The sequence below is a fragment of the Branchiostoma floridae genome, chromosome 1 (genome assembly GCF_000003815.2).
Source record: "Branchiostoma floridae strain S238N-H82 chromosome 1, Bfl_VNyyK, whole genome shotgun sequence".
In the NCBI taxonomy this organism is placed as follows: domain Eukaryota; kingdom Metazoa; phylum Chordata; class Leptocardii; order Amphioxiformes; family Branchiostomatidae; genus Branchiostoma; species Branchiostoma floridae.
The window spans coordinates 24,931,292-24,956,133 of record NC_049979.1 but is presented as its reverse complement, the minus strand read 5'-3'; the positions used below and the strand labels follow the sequence as shown (position 1 = coordinate 24,956,133).

At 41.7% G+C, this 24,842-nt stretch overlaps 5 protein-coding genes across 6 annotated transcripts in view; 2 read left to right on the top strand and 3 right to left on the bottom strand.

Moving 5' to 3' along the window:
- The window catches only part of LOC118417865 (malate dehydrogenase, cytoplasmic-like), a gene marked incomplete at its 5' end in the record, with an annotated part of 8,732 nt that extends 3,610 nt beyond the window's left edge, over window positions 1-5,122 (top strand). The window contains 3 exon segments of the mRNA XM_035823619.1: window positions 3,007-3,183; window positions 3,870-3,983; window positions 4,538-5,122. Of these exon segments, the coding sequence (XP_035679512.1) occupies window positions 3,007-3,183; window positions 3,870-3,983; window positions 4,538-4,750 (504 nt within the window).
- Window positions 5,123-6,716: 1,594 nt separating this feature from the next.
- Window positions 6,717-8,508, bottom strand: LOC118417875 (40S ribosomal protein S29). Its single transcript, XM_035823629.1, has 3 exons — window positions 8,333-8,508; window positions 7,679-7,778; window positions 6,717-6,976 (listed from the first exon to the last, which is right to left on the bottom strand). The coding sequence occupies exons 1-3, from the start codon at window positions 8,497-8,499 to the stop codon at window positions 6,968-6,970; spliced, it is 276 nt and encodes a 91-aa protein (XP_035679522.1). The 5' UTR covers window positions 8,500-8,508; the 3' UTR covers window positions 6,717-6,967.
- Window positions 8,509-10,664: 2,156 nt separating this feature from the next.
- LOC118417849 (sororin-B-like) lies at window positions 10,665-19,555 on the bottom strand. Of its 2 annotated transcripts, none has more exons than XM_035823608.1 (5): window positions 15,179-15,203; window positions 14,559-14,641; window positions 14,183-14,215; window positions 12,102-13,196; window positions 10,665-11,742 (listed from the first exon to the last, which is right to left on the bottom strand). In XM_035823608.1, exons 1-5 carry the CDS (start codon window positions 15,186-15,188, stop codon window positions 11,662-11,664), a joined length of 1,302 nt encoding a protein of 433 aa, XP_035679501.1. In that variant the 5' UTR covers window positions 15,189-15,203; the 3' UTR covers window positions 10,665-11,661. The 2 variants fall into 2 exon arrangements, with proteins under 2 accessions (XP_035679501.1, XP_035679494.1); XM_035823601.1 differs by lacking the exon at window positions 15,179-15,203 and adding an exon at window positions 19,375-19,555 and having other exon boundaries at window positions 10,668-11,742.
- Window positions 19,539-20,792, top strand: LOC118417886. Its single transcript, XM_035823641.1, has 2 exons — window positions 19,539-19,610; window positions 19,798-20,792. Exon 2 carries the CDS (start codon window positions 19,821-19,823, stop codon window positions 20,283-20,285), a length of 465 nt encoding a protein of 154 aa, XP_035679534.1. The 5' UTR covers window positions 19,539-19,610; window positions 19,798-19,820; the 3' UTR covers window positions 20,286-20,792.
- A 1,206-nt stretch (window positions 20,793-21,998) lies between these two features.
- The window catches only part of LOC118417838 (sec1 family domain-containing protein 1-like), a gene marked incomplete in the record, with an annotated part of 27,684 nt that continues 24,840 nt past the window's right edge, over window positions 21,999-24,842 (bottom strand). Inside the window, 2 exon segments of the mRNA XM_035823589.1 lie at window positions 21,999-23,860; window positions 24,284-24,361. Coding sequence (XP_035679482.1) covers window positions 23,831-23,860; window positions 24,284-24,361 — 108 coding nt within the window.

Sequence of the window (24,842 nt, the reverse complement as noted above, 5' to 3'; positions counted from 1 at the left end):
GGCCATGTTATCAAAATATAATTAGCACAGTCTTGTAGATCCCGATCACGTCCGAGTTCAACACGTAAACACACATCAGGCCATGTTATCAAAATATAATTAGCACAGTCTTGTAGATCCCGATCACGTCCGAGTTCAACACGTAAACACACATCAGGCCATGTTATCAAAATATAATTAGCACAGTCTTGTAGATCCCGATTACGTCGAGTTTCACAAAGTAAACACCCATCAGGCCATGTTATCACAATATAATTAGCACCGTGTTGCAGATACCGATCACTTCCGAGTTCAACACGTAAACACACGTCAGGCCATGTTATCACGGTATAACTAGCACAGGCTGCAGATCACGATCACGTCCGTCTTCAACACGTAAACAAACGTCAGGCCATGTTATCACAGTATAAAGAAATACGCTGTCCGAAACAACGGGCTCCCATTTCTTGGCTGCGAGGACGATTATCAACATCTCAAGCGAGCGTATCTTTGATCCGAACTTCCCCAACACGTGGTCTGAGAACACACTGTGAAGAATTGTCCCGAGTCGCGAAATCTGCCGCACCCCGTGGCACCAGCGTCAGTCATAACCAACTCGTCCGGATAGCCAGAAATGTCGGGAACCATCATAGATACACCGTTGTATGTGTCCATGACTCTTTGCCACCACAGAAAGCCCGATCGGAAGTCCCGTGACGACCGCAGACTGTGGTGATTCCGCAGTAATGAACGCAATAGCTTCAACATTCGAGATATAAACAACCGCCCAGGTGGAGAATGTCGAGCTTACCAATGAGAGACTGAATGTCACGTAGTGATTCCTATGAGGCAAAACTGACGTTGGATTAAACAGCTCTGACGGAATATTGATATATTATAAAATACGAATTCCAAATACCAACTATCCGTATGTCTGTGTTCATAATTCTCGAGTAACGTTCTCCAAGTATATATTTTCAGCTTTGATTTCACTAGTACTGGCCTAAGTGCGCCGATAAAATTGTGAAGATTACCGTGTGTCGCGAACTCTTCATGTAACTTGATCATCTTGTGAAAGTTCGCGTGAAGTACCGAGTCCCTGGGAGAGGTGGGCGGGGTCTCCGGAGTTGTGGTTTGTTCTGTCTGTGGAGCCGCCAAATGGCCGGGGTTTGTACTGGCAATCCTGAGTCGGATGTGGTGCTCGAATGCCCCGCACTATCAAGCACGCACTACAGACGTGGTGTAGTCTTGGGGCATTTCATCGTGTACTCCAATGGCCGGATTGCAGGAACAGGTACCGGAGTGAAACTCGCCACAATACCGCGGCCTGTTTCCCGCCACACAAGCTACACTGACAGGCTCCGCCCTCGATGACGACACGTTGCCACGAGCGGCGCCAGCTTGTGTCCGGTAGTGTCTCTCTCTGATGGCATCAAAGGTACCGCGGCTACCCCACGTGAGCGATCCATACCCTACCCCGTATAGTAAAGATGCGTGGACTTCCCGAACTAACTTCCAGTCATAGTTCACAACATCGAACGTAAGGTCTGCCAGATGAACTAACTGATGCTCTGCGTCAACCGAAACCCGGTCCGAATAAAGAACATTCTTCAGAAAGCCGTGTACTAACATTAGCAAGGATAACTGATCACTAGCCACGCCCCCTTTATTTCCATATCCTGGGAAGTGCAGCTTATGTTGTGGCCAATCAAGTTTGACATGACGGGTGCCCGAATCATCAATAGTACGAATTCGTCCGCTCTTACCTGCCCGGCGTCGGCGGCGCTTGTTAGAACGTGAGCGGGAATCATCAGACATACCAGAAGTGTCCGAATCATAGCTATCCCAGCGCCGGCGTGATATGAAAAGTTTCGAAGAGACACGTTCCCCTTTCATCTTGCAACTCTTCCCGCGCGACCCCCTGCGTCGCTGGCGCCTCCTGAGTTTTCTCATGAAATCTGACTCCGTGCTGTCTGACTGCGACAAACTTGAAACGGCGCCGCGATCCTCGTAACGCTTGCTCCTAGGTTGTTTCCCACGGCTGGTATCTGAATCCAACAACTCGTCCAGCGCTTTGTCGACTTCCCTGACTAAGGCCCTAGACTTTCTGAGATCGCGAATGCCAGGCCTTTCTGGTCTCGCCGGTCCAGCCTCTCTGCTGGTACTAACGTTACGTGCGCGATGGCGGGAAAACTGGACTGCAGGGGATTCGCTTCTAGCCCGAGTGCTGGCGTTCTCCCTGCTGTAAACCGACGATTTCTTCAAGTTGAGTGAGCTCGACTGTCTCACCTGCGTCTCGTCCGTGTCCATAGAGATGCTGTCTGACCAGACCGCCCGCACCAGGTCGGAAACTTTGCTGTCGCGCCGGAGACTCCGCAACTTCTCCTCCACGTGAGCGCTGCCCCGCTGCTGCTTGAAGTATTCTTCATCCGATGAACCTTCTCGTCGCTCAAACTTGCACTTCCCGCGGCCATATGGACCCGGATGGCCTCTCACCGACAGTCGACACACTTTACATCGATGTCCCGTCTTCTCTTGCACAAAATCAGACTCCATATCAGCAAATCCGAGAAGAAACAATCTTGAAAAGGGAGAAAGAGAAGATCCGTGCGACCCGCCTGCCCAGCAAACTACGAGTGACGTCACTCTCACGTGTTCCGGGTCAAAGGGCAAACGGGCCGAACAAAGACAGATACAGTTTGCGATCAATTAATAAAAATTACAAAATGAAATTTTTCTCAGTAGTGAATATGTGAGAGATGATGAGTCCCTCTACTGGCGTGTAATTTTTTAGTAATATGACTTTGTCTTTCTCACGATCTCCATTTTGCTTCTTCCTGTCATTGTTCAACAATCCTATCAGATAGTGAGTTTCCCCAGTGCTCCAGTTTGAGCTGTTGTCCTCTGTCATGCTTAGGAAACAAGCTCCTTAGATACAGCAAACTAAGCATGTCATTATGGCTTTTACAAACTGCCTTTGTTATGGCAGTACTACATCAGATTCTGTAACTGCTCCTTATATTACAGATTGCGGGGAAGTGTTCTGTACCGACCAGTGCGGTGAAGAAAGTGACAATCTGGGGAAACCACTCCTCCACGCAGTTTCCTGATGCCATGCATGCCGTGGTGGTGAAGGATGGGAAGGACATCCAGGCTTCGGAGGCAGTCAACGATGACGCCTGGCTGAAGGGCGATTTTATCACTGTGAGCTTGTTGGAAATTTGGATAAAAAACTACATGTATATTTGCATAAACTATTGGTATGATTATCTACTTATTAGCACAATAGTTCTATTTCTGTCCATCCTCCATAGCTCTTGTTAGATCTTCTAGTCTGCAGCACACTTCCTCACAACATTGGCATAGATCAAAAAGTCCCCCCAATTTTGCATAAGACAAGGCTCGAAATACCACCTGCATATGCAGGTTAGTGCAGGTAAAATTGGAGCTGTGCAGGTATTTCTGGTGTCTACCTGCACCTAACCTGCACTGGTCCATGTACTGGGTTTTATACATAAATGTCATATCATGTAGATGTACATGGATTGTTATTAGGCACATTGACTGTTAGCACATACATTGTACATGACTTTGTGTAAAATGGAAAAGAAAAAAAATAACAATGGTTCCTGGACAATTTTAGTATGATTCATACTTCCCAAATTCCTAAAGATGTGCAAATTTGTCTGATGCAGTAATTTTCAATGTTACCTGCACCAGTGCAGGTGCACAATGCAGAAAATAAGGATTTTGAGCCCTGCTGTATAATACATGAATTTTACTTTTGCCTCTAGATTTTGTCTTTGTTTTGTCATCCCTGCCATCTCATGGTACATACCAATATCAAACCAAACAAAACCAGACAAAAGGAATTGCACTTGTTGTTTCAGACTGTGCAGAAGCGAGGTGCAGCAGTGATAGCAGCCCGCAAGTTGTCCAGCGCCATGTCTGCAGCCAAGGCCATCTGTGACCACGTCAGGGATTGGGTCCAGGGAACTGCAGATGTAAGAACAGTTCAGCACACAATACAGTCTTCATAGTTTCATATTAAGGGCACATTCATGATCACAAAATACATGTAGAAGCAGTTTTATTTTGGAGCGTTCGTTCAAGATGACAAATTAATCTGTTTCGGCTTACATAAACGAATAAAACCGTTTGGATTATTTTCATCATGAACGGGGCCTTAGTTGAAAATAGATTGGATATATCTTTTGAGATATTGAAATACTGTACTGCATCATACTTGTAAAAGTGGGATTATGTCATCTTTTAAACCTTAAAAAGCAAGTACCCCAATAGTTAGAATAATCTTTTGTAATTTCACCCCCAAGGGAATGATGGCATCATGTATTGTTTTTAGCCTGTCCTTTTCCTTGTATGTGTTTCAGACCTATGGCAGTATGCTCACAAAGCAGTTTGGCTCTAACTCTGCCATCTCTGATTGCCTTGTTGTAACTTTTGATTAGCTGAAAGCCAGGGTTTATTCCTCATAATCCAGCAGAGGTAACCAAAATGACGGAAGGTAGTGATTTGTCCATGTTGGTTGTGTCTACAGGATGACTGGGTGTCCATGGGTGTGATCTCGGATGGCAACAGTTACGGAGTCCCTGAGGGGCTCGTCTATAGCTTCCCTGTCAAGCTGTCTGGCGGCAAGTGGACCATCGTGGATGGCCTGGCGGTGGATGCCTTCGCACGCGAGAAGATGGACGTCACTGCGAAGGAGCTGGTCGAGGAACGTGACGCTGCATTCGCATTCATCGCGGATTGACTACATGAAGCTCAGGGGAAGCACAAGCTTTAGGATCTGCCTGCACATTTGTGAAATATCCTGGCAATTGTGATAGGCCTGGATTTTACGGTTGGAGTGAAGGCGTGTTCCCTGCACCGCATGATATACATGTAGCCTTAAGAGAGAAATTATGATACATGTATCATGAAAATTTTATTAGTAAGGGTAAGTCTACCAAGTATTTGTTGTCTGCAAGAGATTGTAAGATATACATAGTGAAAAAGAACACATGTTCAATAGAAAGAAAATTCATGGCAGCAATCAAGAAGGCAGCATGCTTTAGTATTGCTTGAACTGATGAATACTACTGTGTAACAGTACTTGGAAGAAAAATAAAGACAGCAGGTCATATATTCTTGTCTTCCTTTCTTTGCCATTTGCAGGTCTTAGCCTGCGATATGCCATTGTATTGCATTGTCTGCAATCTCAGTAAATTAAATTTTAAATTAAAGCCTATCAGATCAACATTAGATTTCCTTCCAACTGTGTTCTGGTCAGTCCATGCCATGTCCTGCTAGCGAGATATTGTTCCCTGCAGATTCGATGGTATTGCCAAAGGCTATGCAAGCATGTATATATGACATTCGTATCGGCCAACCACAAATGTACTGCTTGGTTTATGCATGGCTTATCAACAGGAATGACCGGGCATGTAACGCGCCCAGCACAATGTGTTTGTAGAGGTCCATTCAACTTGTACTATACATGTAAGATAAAGAGAAAACATCTTAAACATCTTTGGGTATGTTCGGTGGATTTCAGTCACACTTCATTCCTCTTTGTGAATACAGAGTGTAAAAAAGGTTCACTTAGCAATGGTGGAATTGTGTTCTCACTGCAAAAGTGCCACCTAAATACAGGCAGAAATTACAGGTTGCAAATTACAGGTTGAAGATAATAACGAGGGAAGTAGAGAACAGTTTATTTCAATCTCCACCAAGTTTATAGTCAATCGTATAGTGGCAGTTAGCCTTGTAGGATTTCAAAACGCCAGTGGGACTTGAACAGATTTCTTTGTGGCAGAATGGACCATTGTTCGGAGTAGTGTTCATGAACAAGTTTTCACATAATGAATCAGGTCCGGACCAGGACCTGATCCTTTGGACCTGGATTTTCGGTAGTCACCCGGGCACCCCTACTGCTGACATTTCAGTGACCATATCATGATATGCCACCATCTTCAGGGCAATACATATGCAGTGCAGCTACATGTGTGTAGCACAAGATCGTCCCTTGAGAAAGGCACTTTACACGACTTCCCTCACTTGACTCGGGTGTAAATGAGTATCTAGCTGCGGCTAGTGGCAGTGGTAGGCCTTTGTGGCCATGTGGCTGAGACAGGCCTTAGGGGCATGTTCGCGCATGACGCACCCGCCATGATACACGAGTCCAGGGTAGGAAGAACCTTGTCGAAACCACGGGAATTAAAAAAAAAATGTACTGGTATAATCACACAGCCTCTTGAGTGCATTTGGTACATCCTCTCTGAAAGTATAACCCATCAGTCTGCTACTGTGGTTGCTTGGGATATGGTCTGTTAAAGCTGATTTGTTGTTCCTTTTGTAATCTTGTATACTGTGGCACTGAGCCTTTTCTTATGCTGTTCTCATCTGCAGCCAAAATTTTCTCAACTCCCTCATGTCTACCTTCTAAATTTCACATTAAGAATGCCGAGTCAATGGTAAGACTTTTACCTGAGTTAGATGCCATACAGTGACACAGAACATAAAATAAGATTCTGAATGGGAGTGTGGCCATTTTGCTTCTCGTCATTTGGGAGAAAATACAAAAGGAGTGTGTTACAGCAGCAAACTGGAGAACCAAGTAAGCAAACCGGTGTTAGTGTTACCCTAGCCTTAATCGTTCATCCTGTTTGAATCCAAGCTGGAGAGATTTTGCTAACTAACACTAAACAACTCTGCAAAGCACAACAAATCACAAAATATTTGGTTTTCAGGCTTTATTTCACCCAGCTGATGTGAGTTGGTGGAGACTTCATTCTGGTCAGATGATATTGTCCATTGTTGGCGATGTTAAAGGAGAGTTTTCCTCAGTAAGTCCTTAACTGGTGCACTTCTGTCGGGCTGTGTATGACTGTGATGGCGCTGGGAAGATGTCTTCACAGCAGGGCCAGGTCCTATGGTCAGTTTCTCCATTCAGCTCACAGCATGGGTCGAACAAGGGATGTTCCACTTGTCAATCAAGCTGTGGAAATACAAGTACAAACTCATTCATTCATTCATTCAAATACATGTCTGATAAATCTCTCTGCATAACCAACTGCTTCAATCATCCACATTTCTATGTGCATTGCATCTTTTCAAGAGGCCAGGTGTGACACTTTCTCCCTACAGATTGCCTCTGCTAGACTGCCAGATGTACTGGGATGGGCCCTACTCATGGAGAAGTGTGTTAGGTTCTGATTCTAGCTCTATCTCCTCCTCTGACCTCTTCCCTGCAAAATCGTCTGGCATGAAAAACAATTTGGTTTACAGTAACAGCATGGTAACAGGCTTGGACAGGCATCTGTAAAATGAACTCTTATTTTGATCGATATCCTGTCACACTGTCACAGCTTCTAAAGATGATCCAGCTCTCAAAGTCAAACAGGCAGAGTTAGTGCACGACTGCACGAGGCTCCTACACGACACGTTTCCCCTAAAGGCCAGGCAGGTTAAAACTAATCGCCAATTTCTCTACATTATCATCAATTTACTGTACTGTCATGTTAACGGCTAAACCACAACAGAGAGTTTATCAAACTTCAAAGACCCCATACTTCCATTTTTCACATTTACACACGTATAAACATCCAGGTTTTGCTTCCCAACAACCCACCCTCCATATGTATTTTTTCTATTTTGTTTTATTATTATTATTAATATTATTCTTTCAAATTTTCTTTACCTTTTTGAAACCGATATCGTTGGCATACTGCCTGAAGCACTGTCTGCACATGTTCAGGCCGTACTTGCGGATGATACCATGATGGTTGCTGCACACCCGGCTGTGGAACAGACAACAAAACACACACATATCAGCCAAAACGTTAGGTCTAACCTTCCAGCTAGCTGTCACACTCACTGGGGAGGGCGCTTGAGGGTCTGTGTTGCATGGAATTATCTTATCACGATATACATATCTAAAATTATGTTCACAAATATCTTTAGTGCAAGAATACCTTTAGTCTTTACTACGATCAAGGAGGTTTCAACCTCCTTGCTACGATCTTGCTTGAGGATGCATAGTTGTTCTTCTTTGTATCTTTCGTTGGGTTATGAAATAATTCATTTTAATTTGTAGTGCAAATAGCACCATAAAACAACGTTTCGAAACATATGAAAGAATGCCAACGATAGACCTTTTTGCGCCAAAATTATGCCCCCCTCCCATGCAGTTACTGCGAGGACACATAATACCGGTTCAGATGCACGCTCGAAAATGTCTCGTTTCTCCTTGCGTTTCTTGGTGGCTCAACTACTACACAGCATCTACAGCCTACTCCCATGTGATTCCTCAGTGCCCAGTGTCCATTTTAGTGCCTAAATATGTCGTTCTTACCAGTATCTTGAGCCAGGGCCGTACTTTCTGGGATGAGAGTACCAAACGTTGGCGAAACCCATGATGGCGGATCGGCAAAGAGAAAGAACGTGGTTTACCTCGTTCTGACGTAGTTCCCAGTTTCCCATGCAGCACCTTGTGGGGCATTGGCTACTACTGCCAATCATTGCACAAATTTCCGGGAAAGGAAATAAGCTAATGTAATTTTGACATAACAGATAGTACATTTCTTTTTCGACGCTGTAAAATGAACTCTTATTTTCCGTAATGTCTGCCAAAATGACAAGTTTACCCCATTCCCGATGTATGCTACAAATGGTTGAAGTTCTGAACTGAACCGATAGGGGTCGTCTGATGTGATGCTTCTGTGGGACCACGGTTTTGTAACCTCCCAGCAGATCAAACGGTGACATATATATAGATATCATATTTAAAACCTGGCCAAAGAGTCTAGCCGACGAACGAGTGTCATTTGCTAACTCCTTGGCCATCGACCTAAACTCCTTGGTCTCGCGACCATCGCTGAGAACATGCTGGGAAGTGAATGTTATATTAAATAACGTTAAGGTTTTATTGCAAATTCATGCCCATGGGGCTAATTGCACGTGAACAAAATCAAATGAAGTGATTGAAAAGAGGTAAATAATCTAAATTCTTACATTTAAAAGTTAAATAATATAACAGGTAAATAATCTAAATTCTAACATTTAACATGATTACATTTCAGCCATACCACAGGTATGGTGAAATATATTGAATTCGTAATGTTTCTTCTTTCTTTCTTCTGTCAAATCTTCAAAGTGCTTCATCTCCGTCGTCCCAGGACCGAATAACCTGCAATTTGGCACAAGGGTAACGTTAACGTGGGCCAATACCCCCAGGCGCCTTTTTTCAATTTTCTTCATATCTGCCTTTAAGGCTACACCAATTTTATTTGTTGTTTCTCTGATTTTTCCAGAAAAAAATTGGGTCGGTCGGTCAAAAAAAAAAAATACTTGCCATTTTCTTGACAAAAAAATGCATTTTTCATGTTTTGTCTCCTGAGTGAACCCTCGTTTTACAACAAAATGACCTGAAGTTTGGTATGGAGGTGTCCTCCACATATGCACACATGGATTCGATAACACTTGAAAGATGGGGAGTTGAATAAAAAGGACATGTCAATAAAAGCCTCTGTTACTCTTTATTCAACTTGAACCAAGCAGTGTTCAATCAAGTCCAATCCATCCCAAGACCGTACTCAAACATCCTGGAGGTAGCCTGCAATGGTCCTTGCTCTTGTGTGGACGGGTGATGTAATCTTGCAGAATGGCATTTGGTCCAATATTGAAGAGGTAGAATATTGCGACTGGATGCATATGGTGTCCCTTTATCTTACTATATTGAAGTTACCTGGAATTATGGCAAGTCGTTTTTCCTATATGGCAGTTATACCGCCCACACCATGACCCTGCCCCCCCCACCAAACGCTGAAAGTTACTCTAACTTGAGTCTAAGTCAGCGTGTGGAAGGGGTGGGTACTGGTATGGTGTACTGGTACAAAACCGTTTTTTCTTCTTGTACCGGTCCAGAAAAAACGGACCTGAAAAAAATTGGTGGACCGGATGTTGGACCTATTGGAAAATGAACAGATTACTAGTATATGATCAGGCATTCACACGTTTTCGGCTTACCCGTCGAGGAAAATAAAATTAGAGAAGAGACTCTAATGTCATTTCTACTAAGTTTTACAGTCAATCGTACAGAGGCAGTTAGCCTAATGTAGGATTTTAAAACGCCAGTGGGAGTCGAATACTCCATAAAACAGATTTCTTTGCTTTGAGTGTCGTCCATTCACAAGCTTTCACATACTGAATCAGGTCCAGATCCAGGACCGAACCTGATCCTCTGGACCTGAATCGAACCTGGATTTTCTGTAATGGTACCCACCCCTAGCTTGTGATTCTCCTTGTCGCCTCCACGCTTTGATTCGGCCATCCAACTGCCGAAAGGTAAAAGAAACTTGTATGTCCTGTATACCTAATGTGACGCGAAAAAAAGAATTGACTGAATCACTGACACTCGCCAATACCAACAGGATGATACAGAGTTGAGCAGAAGTAGGGAAATTTGGCACTTTTTTGGGTGACCCACTCACGTAAGCAGGCCTGGTGCTCGTTTTAGCCTGATTAAATCTTGCTTATAGCAGACCGCCAAACATCCGCGGGGAGGGGCCGGTTACAGCCCTGGACAGCGGAGTTTGTGTTACACAGACTAGTGCTCGTTTCATGAGTCTACAATCATATAAGTTTGATACCATAAGAAAGGGAATCACACAAGCATTCTAATGATATATAATACAATGAAATTTATGCAGAAATAATGGTAATATAATATACAAAAGTTGATATTCCCAACTTATTTGTGCCAAAAAATATCCCCTTAAGAAAGCAAATCACTGAAGGGATCTGCCTCTGTAATTTTCATGCCAACAATTCTGTCTGCCTAGGACAGATTGGCCACTTGCTCTATAAATAGTATAATCATTTCTCAAAAATTCATCTCTTGTCCAAACTCTTTGTATACTAGTATATGCCATCCTTCTGTCACAAGTGAAATAAAGGTTATCGATATTGTTGAGAAAAGTGAATTTTGTTTAAGGGTTTTCTGAACTTTTGAACTCATCTGCTACTCAGCCATAACAGACACAAATCCAGTCTACTTGCAGCCATGATAAATTTATATAACACATTTCTTGTCACTCCAATGTCTAATAATGGTTAGTACTACTTCATGTTGTAATCCTTTTTTAAAATCATATTATTTCAAACAAAGAGAAATTTAGGAAAATACAACATTTCAGCGAGTACTTCACATTCCTATTTACTGTGCTGCATTCTTTTTCAAACCAAACTTTCAGCAATGCATCATAAATAGTGAGCGTTCATTTATCATGTACTATTAGGCATTACTCATTTACTGTTACATGCACAACCTTAGGCATAACTAGCTGATGCTACCTTGTACAAATAGCTACAAGATAAATCTGGATGATTACAGTACAATACATGTGTACTTCCTATTATCTCATTGAAAACAGTCTTCAAAAAAGTTACAAAATCTTGGGGTGATTTTAAAATAATATTTGTTTGAAAATAATGTGGTCTCTTAGATTAAGTTAGAATGAAAAAAATTAAGTACTACTTATAGTTAGGCCTGCTGTTGAGTTGCCCTTTAATCTAAATTAATGCAAATCTACCCGCTATGTTAGGTGCACAAACATAGTATCTTCAATAGTATATACAGCATTTACATGCAAATGTTCTGTGTAATCTAAATGTCTTGTTCCTTCATTCAACTTCAAGTTCAAAGGAATCAATCTTGTTGAACTCGGCATTCATGTGAGCTGCCCATTCTTCCATCTCTTCCTTCTGTTGGGACAGAATATATATAATAGTTAGTGGGCTAACAAACCAAATGTTCACCATATCAAACTGTTAATTTATGCTTCTGTTTATCAGTCTTACTCCTTTTCATATTAGTCATATAGATATAGAGAAATGGCAATAATATACAGCATGCAACACAACAATTAATTTACAATTAATGCCAAACGTTAAGACCCAGCTGAGCTGATCCCTTGTTTTTCGAATATTAGTAGAATTTTTAAAACCAACATTAGACTTTGTGGTGGGCAATCCATTGAAATTAAAAACTCATCTACTGTATATGTATGTTGATTGTCGAATTGCCAGAACATCTTTAATGCAGTGAGTATGGTGCAACTTACTGTCTTCTTGTGGACTTTTCTCCTCTTTTTCTTTTCTTTGTCTGGTATGGGCATGTCATACATCCCTGGTGGCACCTTCCTCTTGTGTGGGGACACCAGACTGGACATGGAGGAGTCTGGAGAGGTGGCTGTTGCCGTGGGTGACGTTACTGACCCTTTCACAGACCTCTCCAAAAGTTGGTCTGTAGTGTTTGCGGAGGCTGTGGGCTTCTTGAAAAGACTGGTTGATGCTTCAAGTGATACATGGGAAGAAGCTGTGGTTTGTGGTGAGGAAGGAGATACAGTAGATGAACTGAAGGCTTTCTGGGCTGATTTACTGAAGCGGGCTGACTGTCGCGTGCTTCGCCTTCCTTCATGTGCCTGAGTCAGCCTCAGTTTGTGCTCCAGGGATGGTGACAACTTTGAAGGAGAAGATCTGGACACATCCGACACGCTTGATGGCGGCATGGCCTTTGCTGCTCTCTGCCTCCGCGGTCTGACATTTACCAATGGGGAGACCTCCTTCACGGGAGAGACGACTAGCTCAATGGGTGGGATACTGGAAAACTCTTCCAACGCGCCAAACCCAAAAGCTGAATCGTCCATGAAACTACACGTGGCAGATCCTCTGGCATCTACACTGGGTGTGGAGGTATCAGAGGCATTGAGGGGTTTTATTCCAACCAATGGTGGTGAAATGGCTGAATTGTATGCTTCCTTCTTCATCAACTTATGTTGGTACAGTGGACTATTGCCTGTGGAATCTTTTACTGCTCCCTTTGTGCTGGATTTTGCTGAAGGATCTATTTCAAGAGTGAAGACTTCCTCTTGTGGAGTGTTGCCTGTAATGTGCCTCCTACTTGGAGACAACACACCGCCTGTTAGAGTCTTCTGTACTGCAGCTCTCCCTTTCTTTCTTGGCTTCTGTCGTCTTGTGAGCTTTCTCTCTGCTGAGCTGGAAGAGTCACTTTCAGGGGAGCACGTACGGTCTTGATCACTTTTCATCTCCACATCCTGTTGGGGAGGTAAGGTGGCGCACTCTGATTGGCTAGCTGACTCACAGTCTCCGTCATAACTAGACATAGACTCATGGTGAGAAGAGTCATCTGCCTTGACCTGCCAACAAAAGAGAGGAATGTTGAGCTTTCTCCATCATAGTCCATGGCTTAGAATTGACATTTTGACCTTTTATTTGCTTTCTTATCATACTAGCTAGGCAGGAGAGAATTGTAAATGATATTTTTTTACCATATGGACAATGTCATCAAGTCAATTATATTTCTAAGAAAAAGTACTACTACTAGTAGTACAGCGCTTGGGTACAAACAACTGTAAGGAAACTATGTCTTTATGTGGATGATGAAAGCTACAAACAAAACATACATTTCTATTTATTTATTCATGCATCTTTACTTGTCCCTTCAGTTAGCTTTAACTGGTTTCCATGGCAACCCTTACAAAACCATAACAAAGCAAGAAACAGGAAAATCATAACTAACATAGGGTTGAATAAATAACAAATGTTAATATGAGAACTTTTTGGGCGCAGGAAAAAAAATGCGCGTGAAAAAGATTAATTTTCTAAAATATGTCAGAAAATGTGTAGTACAGAATTTTAAGGCAGGAAAAGGTGACCTCGTGATACAATTTTAGTTCGTGAAAACTCAACATTTGGAAATCCCTTGAAAATTGAGAGAACGAGGTTTTGTTGTTCAAAATAATAGGATACTTTATTCCATTTCATGTCATCTTATCTATGCTTTTAAGCCTTAAACTCCCCCAAAAGGTTCAAATCCCCTGGGAGCCAGCTTACCTATTCCCAAGGGAACTCAATTTCCAACAAAAACTCAGGAAAAAATGTAAAATCATACCATGGGGCCACTTTTTAGTATACATCTTTTGACATGTTTCATGAACTTTATTTTTTCCCACGCACAAAACCCCACCTCTCGGAGTCAGAGAATGTGCAGTATAGAATTTTTAGAAAACCCAACCCTTCTCTGACATACTTTAGGAAATAAATTTTATCATTTTTTCCTGCACGTGTAAACGTTTCCCACACAGAAAATCCATTCCCCAACAATATAGGGAAGTATGCTTACATGATCTTTACACCTGCGCTTGTTCTCTTTTTGCTGCAAGACAAAACACAATCAGATGAAAAGCTTTTCGCAATACTGAAACTGGTAAATGCATGATCTTTCTTAGGTTCTATCATATCTGTTACTACTAGTATCAAGGAAACTCATGTGTGTTAGTAATCATAGTAATGTCCAACTTTCGTCCAACACAAAGGTATACATGGATCAAATTGTTCATTGATGGTTGTGCTCCAAACTATTTATGGTGCACCTGGATTTTTCCAACTTGTGTCCAATTTTTGGGGGTTGGTTAGTCTGGGAGAAATGATCTTAGCGGCAATTGAAGTCAACTTCATGAATTTATAAGTCACCTTAGAGTAAGAATAATAATACTAACCCTGGTCTTTCTGGACAGCCTGGGGACCATGTCTGCTGGCTTGGATGGGCCTGTATCTTCTGATGAGGAGTCACCACAGGGAACTTTGAATCAAAGAAAGATATCTTTTATCACTTGTTTCAATTTGCATAACAACGTCCAGACTGGTTTTGCTTACTTTTTGTGTGCCTTAGTTACCCTTTGACACATTAACTAGAATTCATGTCGCCGCATATGTGTTCTAACTAATGTGAGAAGGCTTATTATTATTATACATGTGCTCATGCGCTGTGTGTAGCATGGGTTTTATTTGAGAACTCAACTTCATCTCATATACATTCATAAATTAAACCCTCCCACAGTCACCATGGCTACTCTCCAAGCAGAGGTTAGGCTCCGGCTGTTTTTTTAGTCGTTTTTATCGGGCTTTCTATTTTATAATTTTTCTTGAAGTACGCCAGCCAAAGTTTTTGACAATACAAGATACAATACAAAATAGAAAGCCCGATAAAAACGACTTAAAGAAACGTTAAAATAAACAGCGGAATCTTAACCTCTGCTTGGAGAGTGGGCTAATAGAGGCTAGGACTACTATTATGACCATCGTCGTTGAAACATTTGTAACAGTGGTGTTCAAGTACCGTCTATCATCCTTGCCCAAGAGCACTAGTGCTTTTGTGGCAACAGCGATAGCGGTCATGACTTGTAATCTGCCGACCCCGGTTCGATCCCGGGTAGGGGGCATGTTGTTTCTTTCTGTCTTACTCGCCCCTCTGGTTGTTTCACTGGTTCCCTCACCGACCCTGTGAGTAACAGGCTAGAAATGTGCCACACAGTGAGTAACAGGCTAGTGGATGTGCCACACTGTGGGTAACAGGCTAGCGGATGTGCCACACAGGGATGTCGAACTCGGAGATCCGAGGACGAATCTTGAAAAGAAAAGGGGGAGTAGTGTAACAGTGGTGTTCAAGTACCGTCTATCATCCTTGCCCAAGAGCACTAGTGCTTTTGTGGCGACAGCGATAGCGGTCATGACTTGTAATCTGCCGACCCCGGTTCGATCCCGGGTAGGGGGCATGTTGTTTCTTTCTGTCTTACTCGCCCCTCTGGTTGTTTCACATTTGAAAAAATCTATGAAAGAAAATATTCGCTAATGGAGTCACTTAAGTGTCCAATAAACCTCACATAAGTCAGGATGCATTTGCGGCAACAGGAATTCTAGGTAATATGTCAAAGGGTATATGTAAAGGCACACAGAAAGTAAACAGTCCTTGTCACAGTGCACGGGGAGGTCGGATTGTCAATGGGTTGGTAACGTAATTATGTAAGATTTGTGTCGGATTTTCACATTCAGATTTTCCGATGTTGGATCCGACAGAAATCCAGAAATTAGGCCAAATCAATGGCGCCCGCCCATTGTTTTTCCGTCAGTCTTCCGATGCGTTCCCAATAGATGTTGGAAATGTGTCGGTTTTAACGCACCGACTGGAGGTCACTTGAGGTCATGACAGGCGTCAGGCCCCGATTAACAGGATAATGTAAGAATATCTCGATATGAATAAACGAGCTACAGAGTTGATACTGTTTTGTTGATTATATATTTCCTTTTATGTTACATTTTTTAACTAGGTAATTTAACAATTTTTTTAGGATGCCCACTTTTTGAAACCACTGTCACTTTCGGTGGCTAGTTGACCAGTGCATTATGTTGATCATGACTAATGTCGTGTATTCCCATTCTTCAGGTTTGTCAATACCGTCAAAGTTTGAGGATGGAGATGTGCTGTCACGGAAGAACTGATTTATCTTATATTATCTATTGATTTATCCGTTTTGTTCCTGTTGAGTTTGATTTCCTGTTGATTTATTAATGTTTCACTGTTTTCTCAAAAGTTTGTTTTGTCACTTTAACACTAACTCTCTAATACTAACACTAACCTAGGAACTAACACGTTTCGAAAGTTAACATGAACTCAGCCAAAGACAGTCCACACAGACTATAGTTATTAACAAGATAATAGACTGGATATTATCACTTGATAAAAAAGACAAAGTCAAGCATTGGCCAGACCGTACGAGTAGAAGACGGATCAACCTGACATCGCTATGGAATAAGCTTCCTCGGACTTGCTTCCCCATGGGTACAATCTGAAACTGTTTAAGACGTTCGGACTACCGGTGGCTGACTTGGTAACGGTGTACTGTGGATTTATCAGTCCTATTCTGGAATATTGTGCACCAGTGTACCACAACAGTCTTACAAGCAAACAGACCGCAACCTTGGAACTTGTACAGAGACGCGCCTGCCGAACAATCCTCGGGCGTCACTACACTGACTACTCATCAGCCCTGCAACAGTGTGGACTTGAAACACTGGAGGAAAGAAGGACCAACCTCTGCCGTAGGTTTGCATCCAGTATGCAGAAGTCAGAAAGAACTGCACACCTGTTACCGCAAACCCGTGGTCAGACGCATGGCCGTAACCTGCGGAATTCACAAACACTGACCGTACCTACCTTCCACACTACAAGATTCCGCAACAGTCCTGTACCATCATGTCCGATAATTGGTAGTATTTTTTTTTTTGAATCACCGTAGTTTTAAAATACTGTGCGTCGAAATGGGTCCATGAAAGCCATGAAGATATTTTCACGCAAGTGGATGACATAACGATTTTATAAAAGATGTGTCATCGGTAACGGCCATGAAATGCGCTTCAAGTTTCTGCCGACGTTTTGCATCTTCCGCAATACGTCCTGCAATCTTCCGCAGAATTAGAACACGTAACGTTAAAAAAAAAAATTCTGGACGTCCCGCAATCATCTGCAAAAATTGTATGAAAGACGCCAGAAGGTTTCCGCATACGCAAGAGATATGTTGCACATGTACATAGTACAATAGTAGTTGAAGGTAGGAGGTCCATAACAGATCAGTCAGAAAACATTTTTATTTCCCAAACAAAGGTGCTTTAATCAAGAAAGTGTGGTATTCATTCTTTGGTCCATCTATCTATGATAAGCAACTGGGTTGACGGCTCAGCAATAGAAAATGCTCATTAAATGGACCTCATTAACATAATTTATCAAAAGGTTTGTATTCATTGAATTTCTCTGATAATAAACATGATTTGTGAACAGGTTTGGCGCACGATGAAATATACGCAATTGTTCTTGTCAAAATCACTTAAATCAGTTTCTTTTTGTACAGTTTTGTGAAAAGTTTATGATATGGCTATTTTAAGAACCACATTCAAAGTATGCAAGCGTAGACAACTTAGTACATGAGTGGTGTGTACATCCTTGAGTTTTCAGAACCTCATTAACATAATTTATTAAATGTTTTTATTTATTGAATTCCTCTAATAATAAACATGTTTTGTGAATGGGTTTGACGCACCATGAAATATACGCGATTGTTCTTGGCAAAATCACTTAAATCAGTTTCTTTATGAACAGTTTTGTGAAAAATACATAATGTGGCCATTTTATAAACCACATTCTAAAGTATGCGAGCATACACAACTCTCTGCATGAATTCTGTGTTCCACATCACCTGGGCCAGGGGTAGCGCATAGTGTAAGCAGTCATTCACGCTGATGAAGTTAGTCTGAAGCGTGATGTTTGCTCTGTCTTAGCTTGGTCGCCTGGATCGCCATCCTGCTAGGGGAAGCCTTCGGGCCTACCCTATGTACCTTTCGGGGAGCTGTCCAGCTTGTCTTCAGACTGACTCTAGAATTTGTTTTGTTTGTCTACCCCAACAAAAAGGGAGTCAAAACAAACTCCTTGGTCAAACCAATGTGTTTTGCCCTTCGGGAAAACATTAAAAAATAAATAATGTCGCATCAAGGGGTCGAACCCACATTTTCTTGGTTCAAAGTGATTGCCTGAAGTTACCTTTTTTCTTTAATTATTCATATTCATAACGCCACAGCTGAGAAAACAAAACAAATCGCGACGATCACGGATGTCAATCATTCAGTAGCCATGGTAACCAATAAAGAAGCTATTCGTCACTCAGTGGCGTTGCCATGGCCACATCCAAGCGGGGAAATCCCATCTGCCACGTTTGTTAACTTGTTGTCTAGGTGACCTGCATCGGAACTCTGTAGGAAAAAAAAACCGACATGAAACCATTAACTGTCGTCGGAAGGCCATCAGATTAATGTCGGAAGTTAAAAGTCCATCGGATAAGTGCCGTTATATCATTGGAAAATCGACATTGGAATACGGTTTTCCTACGAAAATCCAAAGGGCAAGACGGATCACCGTAAATTCCGACGAAAAACCATCATATTCCCACATGCACGCGCCGATGTTTTTCCGACATTTTTCTTGGGTAAACCCCACCTCCCCGTGCACTGTGTGTCTTGACCATTGTGATTTTGCATAACAATGTCCAGACAGGTTTTGTTTTCTTTTATTTTTGTGTGCCTTACCATTTGACATACTGGTATTACCTATAATTCCTGTCGCTGCACATGCGTCCTGACTAATGTGAGAAGGCTTATTAGAATGTAGAAACCTGCTTTTCAACAACACACCGGACAGTGTCTACTCTTCCACACTGACCCACTACCTATGCCCTGGCCAAAGCGTCAGGCTTTCAGGAGGGTCTGGATGAGGGTCCTGACAACGATTTACGCTGAATTCAGAAGAAAAAAAACCTACGTATTACGCTAAATCAAGGAAGGCAATAATTTACGCTTAATTTCGTCGCCTTGCTACGAATTACGTAGATAAGATGGTTTTGCCTACGAATTACGGGAAATAAAAAGAGGCTGCCTACACCTTACGGAAAAGAGCATGCAGACCCTTTTCAAAACGATAGTCTACCCCACCTTTTGTCGCAGTTTGGTGGCTGTTAGCTCGGGTATTTATCCTGGAACTTCTCTTCCTCGGCATCTTCAGCATAAATATCTCACCAATTACTCCAAACCGATGTCCTTATTTCCATATAAGACCAATTATTTCTGCACAAATCTGGTTTGTTTAGTTTCTTTGTCCGTCCAGCAAAACGGCGGTTCAAAAATGGCGCTGTGCACGGTCTTTGAAAGCTGGTAGCATCATAACGCAGGTAACGTTATATGATTTATAACGTTAGCTGAAATGATTAATTAATTGACTTACATTAAAAGAAAATATATCAAAATTATTTTTAGAATAATTATCAAGTCAAATTGGGATGTATGACGAAATAATGACATTACTCATTTATTCAAGTGTGCGTTATGATGCTATTGTTCTGATGCATGGTGGGATAGGTCAGCAGGGGTCAACACGAAACATGGCCGCCTTTTCCACTAGCAGTAACATTGTCGGATCTTTGAGCGGTTCTCCCCAGCCTGCCACCAACGTTAGGGCAACGCTGACTCTCAGGAACGGAGTCAAGCAACAGTTTAGCGAGAAGGTATCTGAAGGAGGTGTCGTGCCCAAGCTGAAGAACGTGCGAGAGGCGCTGAAAGCGGTGAGGGTAGCTTCCCAAGACGCAGTGAACGAAATGGTGGAAGATGAGAGGCAATCATCCAACCAACAAAAAAATGCCAAAGATGGGGAAGAAAGTGACTACGACGATGAAGAAGAAGACGACAAAAGTGAAAATTGTGAAGACGAGGGCTTGAGTGGAACAGACAAAAACGATGCAGGCGGTACAAACTTTGCACAGGAACTCCTACTCAACTTATCAAATCAACCTCCAGAAAAGAGGCTGAAAATGTCAGACGGCGGTTCGGAGAACAAGGGACTTTTGTGACAACAGGAGAAGGCCGGACATGTGAACATCATCCGGCAGCTAAGGTCAACCACCCGTGTGTCCACGTCTTTTTATACATGTGTATTCACCTTGTGATTTCAACAACCAACCAACCGAAGCAGACTTGTGCGGAGATTGGAGTCAGCAAAACGTCAACGTATCAAAACGTACTTCTACCTGAGAGAACGTTTTCTACTGGTCTTACATTATATATGCAAATAAAGGGAAGCATTAGCTGCATTTAGATGCACAGATTCACATGTAGCATACCTGTACTGATGGATGCCAGGTCCATGAAAAATTCAGTGTTTGTATAGCACTATAGAGGTTGGCAAGTCGTTTTTCTGTTGTCTCTTGTGCCTCTTTTGCACCTGCATTTTTGCCCTCTTTTGTACCCATTGTGCCTCAGCAGCAGCTGACATTAATTGTGCTATTTTCTCTTCTTACATAATTACTTATTTGCATGAATTATTACAAAATGCAATAAAAGTCTTCTTTCTTAACATAGATTGTGTATGTCTGTTGGTTGATGGAGTTTGTGCAAATGAGAACCTTATTTACATAATTAATGACAATTAATACAGCAGTTGTAAACGTTAGAATCATTTGGCGGAGGTATGGGGTCGTGGAACTCTCGTAAATGTTTAAGTCAAACCTGTACCACACCTGGCTCCCATGCACCAGAGGCAAAGTTACGCGAGAGTTCGGCGACCTCATCCCTCATGAATATTTAGAGCTTTTGTTAATTTCATGCAAATGACTTAACATTAACATGATTTGTGCATGGTGTTGTTCATCATTGAATAACGTACAGTACACATGTCACAAGTAAAATTCCCAATTCAGATCATTAATCATTAAGTTGTTTTGCATTTTTTCTCATTTGCATATTTGATATCTGCATATGTTCCACCTATTATAATTAACAATTGAGTGTTACATTTATCGAAGTCGTTATTGCAAACAATGGAATTATACAATTTCCTCATTAATTATGCAAATTAAGTCCTTATTTGCATAAAATGCATATCATTATGAACATCTTTGCCTAAGCTTCGTGCATACCTAAAATGCAGGCAATCCGCTGTTCCTTTCTGCAGTTATCCTCTTTGGAGTATCTTGACAAAAACGCCCCTGTAGTTCCACTATTGGACGTTAGGGGACTGAACCTTGCCCCACTTTGTCATGACGCTAAAAGCTATCTACCACCCAAATGTCACGACCATATCACGTACGGGACAAGAGATACATTGAAAAAACTGCTATGATAGAATATTCTCATTAATTATGCAAATGTACTCCTATTTTGCATAATTAGTATTTTATCTTGTACAACATTGTCTAAGGTACCTACATACCAAAAATCATGAGTTATCCTTGTCAGAAGTTTTTGACAAAAATGCCCCTGCCATCCCAAAACTAGACGCTAGGGGGCCCAAACTTAAGTCATTTTTTTCTGAGCACAAGAGCTATCTAATACTCAAAAATTGTGACCATAGCATGTTCAGAACACCGAGATAGCTAAACCGGAAGTTGCGCTGCAGTACCAAGGTCACACACCAGCGGGCCCAAAATTGACCTTGATCTTCGTCTTCCCAACCCCTACCCACATACCAAATATCATCATAGTCCATCAAGAGGTTCTCAAGTTATGATGTCCACAAACATCTGGAAACACAAACAGACACACACACAGACAGACACACCCAAAACTATACATCCATTTTTTCATGGAGGTAAAAAACAAAATCAACATCATATCAGTACAAACAAACCGATATGCCAAAAGTCTAATACATGTACCTTATATTGTCAAACTCTTTAACAGCAGTCAATAAGTTTTATTTACCATTGATGAATATTGATTATATTGTATTTTATTATGTATTACAAATTGGGGATATGTGTATATAACTTAGTTGAATGATGTATTTTATCTGTATTTTGTAACTTGTGAATCTGGCAATTCAGCCTTTTGGCTGCAAGCAGTTTCAATTGAATAAACCAGTAAGTGTTACATTCACTGAAGTTCAATTCACACAATGACAATTCCCTGTCTCTTTATCTGAGTGTGTACACATTCGAAGAGTTGTAGGCGACTCCCAACTAAAAAAACGCAGACATGTATGACAATGCCCATCCACGTACCAACTTAAAAACTGTGACAAGAGCATTCAGTTCTGCCATTTCAGTCATCATCACCAGACCTGCCTTAGCCCGCAAGCTGTCAACTGGAATGTGGTCTTGGACTGTTGGAGTGTGAACCCAGTAATAAGCCTTGTTTAAAAGCCTTTCTATTCCAATCATAGTGTTAGAATTATGTTACCTTATACAAGACTTGGAAGCCATGCTAGATTTGCAAGCCAAACAATTGCACCACATACCAGACCACTCCCAACCTTCCCCCAAGCATGATTGAGAGTCGGTTGAGAGTAAGTTTGGCTTTGGTTGGTGCAATTTACTGCTGGTCTCCTGCACAGGCCAAATGTTTCAAAATGTTCACTAGTAAGACATTGAACAGCTGTGTGCGGTAGACTCCGTTGCAGTCTTCGAACGGGGCTGGTTTTTATTTTGGGGAAGGGGGCATTGGTTACCAACTTTCACAGTACATAAGCAATTTGTCTATGGATTAGGTCTCCAAAAAGCTATGATACGTTTCTGTATTCCAGTCTGTACATAATTTCTTCTCATACTTTAAACGCCTTACTAAAACGCTTTCAACGACAGCTGGTCAAATCATTTGTGTTGTATGTGTACATACAGTACACGTCTTTGCATAACAGACAAGGCCAACAAGAACAAATGTGAATATGCAAAACAGTGCCAGCATTTCGAATGAACTAACAAAATCTTTTTGAAAAGTACTAAGTTCTATTATGATAATATGAAAGCTTTGGGTGTTTGTACATTATACACATGTAGTGTTGAACAATAAACATGTAGTGTCATAATTACATGACTGTAATAACATGTCTATTCAATGTCACCTCCAGGTTCAACACTCCAGTATAATAGACAATACTTCCCCACAATCACCCGAGTATAAACACTCTACAGCAGGAAGGACCAGGGTTGTAGCCAGCCTAAAATCATTTTCTGTCCCTCGATTTTGAATGCTATCAAGCCAAATACGCAAAGTTTCTAGGGGGGTCCAGGGCCATGCTCCCCTGGAAAATTTTTAAATCTAGACCCTCTAAAATGCTATTTCCTGCATCTTGAGGTGTAAATTTTGCTGGTAGACTCAGTCGTTCATCTGTTTTGGTGACAAATTACACAAGGGAGACAGTTTTTTTATATCTTTACTGATTTTAAATATAGATTTTCGTCCATCACAGAGGACGGAATGGGCAAAATTTTTTTCTGTCCCCAGCTGCAAAATTTCGTCAAAGGACGGAAGGACAGGCTCTGGCTACAACCCTGGTGTGTGAAGGATCTAGACGACTAGTCCCATATTTTGTAGCTTCTGTTGTTTGATATTTGACTCGGTTGTAGAAGACATATGTTGGACTAATCGGACGCTGGTGCCCTGGGTTTGTGCCTTGTAGCTACTGTAGCTCAGTTCCTAACTTGGCCAGCTGAAATGAAAAGCACAAACATGAGTTCTGGTGGTGATTGTTCAGGCCACACCATTTGGTTTGCTAGTTCTCAAATTGTAAAAAAAAAAAAATAGTGCTGAGCTAGAACACAACTATGAAGGATTGAAAGGGACAGTCGGCACCTTGGTACATAAGGTGTCAGGGAGCAATATATTCAGCTACAAATTTCCCTACCATCTCTCTATTGTTATGATGTGCTCCTGCTCAAATTTCACTTGAAAATGTTCATCAACCAAGGAAATGAATTGATGTGGCCATTATAACAAACTTATTTTTTTAGCATTGGATATGAAAACTAAGATATGAAATATAATAAGGAAATATTGGGGTTTTGTTCATAACATCATAACACTGTTACACTGTACAGTTTTGCCCCAGATTTGAATGACCAAGCTGACATACCTGTTTAAGGAATAACGTGGCATTGGACAACTCTGAACAACCATACGTGATTCTCTTGATAGAGCTGCCTGCCTTGCCCTGAAACAATCAAAATGATCCATGGTAAAGTGTAATATAATCCTCTATTCTGCCCATGCTGCAAGTAACACTGTGTGCACATAACATTGTACTCAAGCGATTATGTCTGGATTGTTAAAGGAGCATTCCACTCCAGAAGCGAGTGTTATTTTCTGATAGACAAAGTTACCTCATTTCTCTTTTCATTAATAGTTCTTTTCTAAACCCAAGTACCCCCATATGGACCCGCTTCTAATGTACTGCACTGTATATGATTTTGCAACTTCTGTCACAATTTCTCGCTAACAGTAGTCTAGAAAGCTTGATAAAGCAGTCAAGCAACTATCACAAGTTAGGCAAAAAAAACGTTTGAAGACGTCATCTTGAGATAGGGAGATTTGTAGCCTGAGTACCATCCTCTGTAGTGACCGCTGGCTCAGTACTTTTGCTTGCTAACCATGTACAGAGCTACCGATGGTTTTTTGGTCGTTTGCTTGCGAAA